A 7,223-nucleotide genomic window follows, 5' to 3' on the forward strand; every position below is an offset into this window, starting at 1 on the left:
TCGCTCCGGGGCCGCCGTGGAGCCGGTTAGCCAGCGTGGCCACAACAGAGCCACCACCGGGGCCATCAGTGGGTAACATTAATGATGATCTTGGCAAAAAGCACTGCTGTCCCAAGCAGCCTGCTTTATCAGAATTTCCCTCAAAAATAATTGGAAACACAAAACGATCACTTATTACAAGTATTCCTGGCTGGAATATTCGGTTAGAAAGGATGCTGTCTTCTGTTTTGCCTGCCTCCACTTCCAGACTGACAGCAGTGTGGAGGATTCATTTCGAAAGGGCGTGAATGACTGAGCAATAAACTGGACAAACATGCAAACTCTATGGCGCATCTGAACTCCATGGTTAAATGGGATAACTTTAAACAGAGTGCATCTTCAGGATCTATAGCGGCCAAACTGTCTGAGAGCCATAATGCTACTTTTGAGAAGAACAGATCTTATCTGTGCAAAGTCGTGGATATTGTGAGGCTACTGTCTAAACTTGGATTGCCAGGGAGGGAAACGAGTCAGAATGTGTCACCTGAGAAGATTGTGGACATTTACTCAGGACGCAAAAAAAGGCGTTTACTTCTACACTAGGTAAGACACATGTTATTTAATATGTGTAGGCCTATACTGTATATATTTACGACCATACTGTAACAATTGTTGCTGAGCATCATCTAATTGTGATAACAGGGTTTAACTTGTCACACTGCCAGTGTGCTTCAGTTGTGTGCGATCATGTGTGATGCGCTGTGTAGTTTGGCTTTATGTGTGTGTGCGCCTGCGTGCGTGAGAACGCACAGACAGGTGTGAGCACATTCCTTTGTATACAGTTTAACATGGAACTGGTTCATGCCGTACACTAAATGTTTTAAAAGGACACATGGAAAATGAAAGGCTAACAGTAGCTATAAAACAAAATTATATTTTAACAGACTTGAACTTCATGGTTGGCTGCCAGTGTACTTCAGTTGTGTGCGCTCATGTGTGATGCGCTGTGTAGTTTGGCTTTATGACAGGCTTGGCACTGTTGTCTGTTATATGTGTAATAGCCTATGTCTCAACACCCACCAGGAGAAGTTTGTTGTTTTAATCAGCAATGGCTCTCAATATACCAGGTCTGATAATGATGGTGGCGTTCTACTTGCTTGTGTTGGGAACTGGCATCTGGGCATCTGTGAAATCAAAGAAGATGGAGAAAAACACACAAGGTGGACGGTTAGAGTTTTCTTTTTTGGCTAACCGCAGTGTCAGCTTGTTCGTGGGAGTCTTTACAATGACAGGTAAGTTTTGGTTTGTTTAATATTATGCTTTTATTGTTTAAATGCCTGTACTTAAGTATCTAGCCTTTTCAACATCTGTGATGATATGTTAAAGAGGTTTCAGTAAACTGGCCCAATACAAATTTGGGTATCTATATTCATGTCAAAATGTTTATTTATGTTAAAGCTTTTCTGAAATTAGAACCTTTTAATGAATATACCTTACATTTCTTTTTCCACCACACCCCAGATTAATGATCCAACCCTAATTTTGCATTTATGTGCCAGGCTTTTCCATGTGCGATGGAAAAAAATGTTTGTGCGATGAATTTATTTGCCTAGTAGCACCCGTGCGACAGACTGCTTGCGAGCCGCTTGTGTGTGTGTGTGTGGTCTGTTTTTTTCTCGTTTTTTCACAAGATGACAAGAGTGTTCACTGCCGTGCATCGTCTGGCAGCCAGGTGAGTTGGTTTACTAGCGTAATGAACGGAAAGCTCTTGTCATCTAGTGTCTTTGTCTCTGTGGGGGAGGCGGGGCTATGGGCTACACACACACACACACACACACACACACACACAGTGCGATCTTCGTGAGGGGGAGACGAGGCGTAGAAGAAAACAGAGAATTGAGCATAAGAGAAAGACATGGAACTTGTTCCTAAACCAAATGCCATGGGCCCTGTGTGGGAGTGTTTTGGATTTAAACCAAATGACAGAGGGGAGGCCAGTAATCTGGTCGAGCTGGTGTGCCGGGTTTGTTCTACAACCATCTCAACAAAAAGAGCGAATATGACCAACTTAACTGCCCACCTGAGAGTGAGAGACTGACAGTCTATTGTTTTGTATTTATAAGGTCTTTATTTATTTATTTTGAATATTTAATTTTCTTTTTTTGCATTCGTAAATATTCTTGTTAAATAAATGTTTATTTCTCTTTAAAATGGTGTACTTGCGTCTTTATGCCTTTATTATCATTATATACGTTTAAAAAAATGGTCTACAAACAGCAAAATTACAGCAATAATAAAAATGGTCTTAAAAGCACAATCATTTCTGACGCAGTTAATCGCCCAGCAAAATTTGTTATCGTGACAGGTGCTACAAACTTTCTGGCCTGTGCTACAGAATTATCACCCTCTGTAGCACCAGTGCTTATGGGCTAAAAAAGTTAACGTACAGCCCTGTGGGCATATATTTTTTCTCTTGCAGCCACCTGGGTCGGAGGTGCCTTTATCATTGGAATTGCAGAGTCAGTTTATGACCCCACCAGGGGTCTAATCTGGGCTCTTCTGCCTCTGCAAATATCTGTTTCCTTTGTCATCGGTAAGTCTCTTCAATAAGTCAGAGTCTCGATGTAATGCTTTGGAATTTTATCTTTTCATGAGGTGTGTCTCCAGATACATATGTGTCAAGACGGCACATTAGTGAACCTTTACATCATTTCAGTAGTGTTCAATAAATAAGAAAACCCTGTTTAACAGAGCTGCACTCTAATTACTGGGTAGCCTTTGATCTGAATGGATCTTCCAATAGAATTCTCTTGTTGTGATATTTTGTCTCCAATGTGCAGAAATAATTTTTTTCTTCAACAAGGCAGAGGTAACATTAAAGTTGAAAAAGGGAAAAATGCCGGCACACACAAATGTCCTTTTGGTAAATTTAATAAACCAACTTGGGTGGCAGTACCAGAAAACACAGACGTTTCGACAGAAAGTCTTCTTCAGTATGTAACTCAGGTTACGGAAGTGGCGTTTAAGTATGCTCGAAGCAGTCAGAGCAGGTGTGTGGAAAGACACTTTACACTTCCGCCATACAATGTAGTGCCAACTCACAGGCAAAGAATAAACACAATAACAATACAACAATCTTAAACAAGTGTGTCACGGCAAAATAGCAGTAGATAACCCAAAAATAGATATACATATGCATAATAAGTTCTGCTCGTACAAAAAGGCACTGTGAACAACAGTAAAACGTGTGTGCTTAAGGGGGCAGTTTGTTACGAACAATGGTGGAGATCCAAGTGCAGGACACGGAGAGGGGTGTTGTTGATATAAAGTCTTTTATTGTAGAGGGGGGTATTGGATGGAGGGCTGATGACAAGGGCAAGGAGATCCACAGTAGTTGAAGGCAGTAGTGATGTGGAGAGGCGGACGTGCAGGTAAGTGGCTGGCAGCTGGATGAGCAGGTGATGGATCTGCAGCAGAGGAGTAAATTAAGTTAAGCACTGAAAAGTCACAGAGAAGCAAAGCTTTAGAACACTATAGATTTGGCCTGAAGCGTACTACCGCAGCAGTGAAACAATCTGGCGATGAGCGGCTGGAAAACTGGGGTAGATATACTGCAGGGCTGTTGAGCTGATGGTTTGCAGGTGACTGGCTTGGAACAGGTGTGTCAGATCAGCAGTGACCAGGGAGCCGGAAGCAGAGGAGTGCCACGCCCACCACACAGGCACAGACAGAGAAACAGACAGAGGAGCACAGGGGACACAAGGGTAGGGGAAACACAAGGAAAAAACTGGAGGCCAGGCTGTGGCTGCAACACAGATACGATACGAGCAGAACTTATTATGCATATGTAGAACTTACTATGCATATGTATATCTATTTTTGGGTTATCTACTGCTATTTTGCCGTGACACACTTGTTTAAGATTGTTGTATTGTTATTGTGACACAATTGTTTAAGATTGTTGTATTGTTATTGTGTTTATTCTTTGCCTGTGAGTTGGCACTACATTGTATGGCGGAAGTGTAAAGTGTCTTTCCACACACCTGCTCTGATTGCTTTGAGCGTACTTAAACGCCACTTCCGTAACCTGAGTTACATACTGAAGAAGACTTTGTGTCGAAACGTCTGTGTTTTCTGGTACTGCCACCCAAATTGGTTTATTAAATTTACCAAAAGGACATTTGTGTGTGCTGGCATTTTTCCCTTTTTTGCTGTTTCTGGCTGTGCACCTTTCGAGGGGATTTATTTTGAGAGTGCTTGCTTCTTTCCTACGTTATTTTGAACATTAAAGTTGAACAGACATGAAGTTCTGTAAACAGATATTACACTGCAAACAGAGAGTATGGGGTAAATCACAGGATTCACTATGGATTCTGGAGCCTTCTCAAAAAAGCTGATAAAAATGAGAATTTACCCACCCAGATTAAAAAAAACAAAACTGTTCTTCCTGTGATCACCCGCTCATGGGAGCTCCCTCATTTGAATATGCATCACAGGGCAGCACATGAGGATGTGGTCATGCTTTATAACGTTTTAACCCAGAGAAGCTCAACTGGCTTCCACCTTGACCAAACTGCAGCTGTTCCAAACTTTGTAAGCGGGCAGCCAACAAGTATTCTCCAAAACCGTGCTCAATAGTACAAAGAAGGATTAGGGCCATGTTAAAGAAAAAAAATCTTAGTTTTAGAGAATAAAGTCATAAGCCTACGAGAATAAAGTTGCAGATCTACAAAAATAAAGTCAAAATATTACGAAATTACTTATTATTATTAGAATATTACGTGACATTGTAAATATAATATTACCTGAAATCTTGTTGGTAACACATTATATTACTAGGGTACTACTAAGATGTATATTAGTGTCACCCCCAACACTGTTTGTACATGCTTTGTCGCTTTTTATACCATGTTGCCTGACTTTATGTTCCTAATCTGTGACTTTTTTTCTTCTAAAATTACAAGTTTAATCTTGGAATATTTGACTTAATTCTCCTAGATTTCCAACTTTATTCTTGTAGATCTCTGACTTTATTCTCGTAGGTCTCTGACTTTATTCTTGTAGATCTAAGACTTTATTCTCGAAATCTAAGATATTTTTTTGTTTACCCCGCCTTCCTATGATAACACAAAACACCCCATATAGCTTGTATTCCACGCTGTCCACATAAAAAAATACCTCAAATTAATCCTGAGAGGCCAACCATTCCAACAGTGTTATTCTCTCTCTTTTTCATCCATTTAAAGGTGGACTGTTCTTTGCAAAGCCAATGAGGGAGAACAATTACATCAGTATAATGGATCCATTTCAGAGGAAGTATGGAAAAGCACTGACTGTGGCTCTTGCCATTATACCAGTCATAGCTGAAGTTTCCTGGACAAGTGCAACACTGGTGTCCTTGGGTACACACATACAAGTGCACGCAAACTGACACATTCACTTTCTCACCCATTCAGTCTAATTTTTTAATCATACTTTTTTCACTCTCTGTACTGTTTTCCTTCCACAGGAGCAACCATGAGTGTGGTGTTAGATCTGCCCTTCAGTGTTTGTGTCTGGATCTCTGCTGCAGTGGCGATCATCTACACTGGTCTTGGAGGTCTCTATTCAGTTGCTTCCACTGATATAATCCAAATATCACTGGTGCTTCTCGGCTTGGTGAGTTTTACACTATGAAGGTTAGAGATAATGTGTTTCAATGTCTGCTTCTTTAATGTCCAGTGTGGAGGTTTTAGAGGTATCTATTGGCAGAAAGTGGTCCAACTTTGTTTTCATCACCTGAAAATAAAAATTGTTGTTTCTACAGTAGCCGAGAAAGGACAAATCAAACACTGGCTCTAGATAGGGCTGTTTCCTTTTCCGATTTGGGTGCCAGAGTTCTTCTCTACACTTAAAACAAGTGAGAAGTCCGAGTTCTGCAACTTCACCACTAGATGCCACTAAATCCGAAACACTGCATCTTTCAATTAGATTTTGCTGAGGGATTTCCTCTTTTCACAGTGGCTGTGTGTCCCCTTCGTTCTGGCAAGTGACGTTTATACTGACATCACTAAAACAGCATGGAACCACACGTATCAGGTGTCCTGGCTTGGCCACCTTGAGTCTGATCAAGTCGGGAGATGGATTGATGATTTTCTGGTGTTGGTAAGATGAATCAAAGAACATTATATAGGTGTAAAATACAGCTTTTCTGTTTTCATATGCCTTATAAAATTGTTGTTATAAGGACTTCCGTGTAATACAATAGGCTTTATCATCTTTCTGAGATCCTGTGTCCTCATATGAGGACATCATATTTTGGGTTTACTTGACCTTATAGACCTACTTCATTCTACTTGACTTAGATCTGTTGTCCTCATTCGTGGACACTTTTTTGTGCCATCTAGTGGTAGTAAGAGCACAATACACTAATCTATGTAAAAACAAGATGGTAGCCATCTCTGCCAAGTCAGTCTGCAGCCAATCCCAACACAAAAGGTCCAACAAGGTCCAAAACTTGATCACATGTTATGGTTGAAACTTGTGTATTTATGATTAATCATGTTTGTAGATGATTGATGATTGATATGGCAACACATTTGACCAATTTCAGCAACAGTAACAAGCTAAGACACTGTTAATTAGGAAGTACTAGTTTGAAGACATTGGGACTTTTATTATTGTCTTGTTTGAGGACATTGGGACTTATTATCATTGACAATGTTAAAGTTTTTATACTTATTGGGTCTTAATAATCCCGAATAACTAGGAGAATTTAAAAAAGCATACCAAACAAAAGTTTGGGTCTTGTGGAAGCAAAAAAGTCAAGGTCCCGAGCCGGGCCAGTTAGCTCGCGACCTCGCTCTTCTCCTCTCAAACGGACTTTCTTTGTCTTCCATTAGATATCAAAAACTCAAATACTCAGAGGTCAAAAAAATCACTGGAGACACGTAGAATCAGATGCAACTGAGTTTAATGTGCTCGCAGGCAACAAACACATCACAACCCAAATGAGCCAAGCTCCGGATCAAGGCTGGAATTTCTTTGTTTGCGCTCGCTCTCATCTCTTTCCCTTAATCCTTCTCCTTTGGCTCTGATCGTAACATATCCCACCTCTGCTGAGTCACTTTTTCTCCACCATAATGGTGTCATATTTCTGCTGAGTAATGTTTTTCCTAGATCTAAGACCGCCTCCTCTTACTAGGGTCATTCTCAGGACAAGCTGTAATTCCCCTAATTTTCCACTAGTGTTTTCTGAACCCATC

The 7,223-nt window shown here is 40.6% G+C and overlaps 1 protein-coding gene across 1 annotated transcript in view; it reads left to right on the top strand.

Annotated features, from left to right (window-relative positions):
• The first annotated feature begins 1,087 nt into the window (after nt 1-1,087).
• The window catches only part of LOC126401801 (high-affinity choline transporter 1-like), a 25,267-nt gene continuing 19,131 nt past the window's right edge, over nt 1,088-7,223 (top strand). Inside the window, exons 1-5 of the mRNA XM_050063307.1 lie at nt 1,088-1,271; nt 2,459-2,572; nt 5,226-5,381; nt 5,489-5,637; nt 5,980-6,123. Of these exons, the coding sequence (XP_049919264.1) occupies nt 1,088-1,271; nt 2,459-2,572; nt 5,226-5,381; nt 5,489-5,637; nt 5,980-6,123 (747 nt within the window). The remainder of the gene's footprint in view (nt 1,272-2,458; nt 2,573-5,225; nt 5,382-5,488; nt 5,638-5,979; nt 6,124-7,223) is intronic.

This window comes from Epinephelus moara, chromosome 15 (genome assembly GCF_006386435.1).
Source record: "Epinephelus moara isolate mb chromosome 15, YSFRI_EMoa_1.0, whole genome shotgun sequence".
NCBI lineage: Eukaryota > Metazoa > Chordata > Actinopteri > Perciformes > Serranidae > Epinephelus > Epinephelus moara.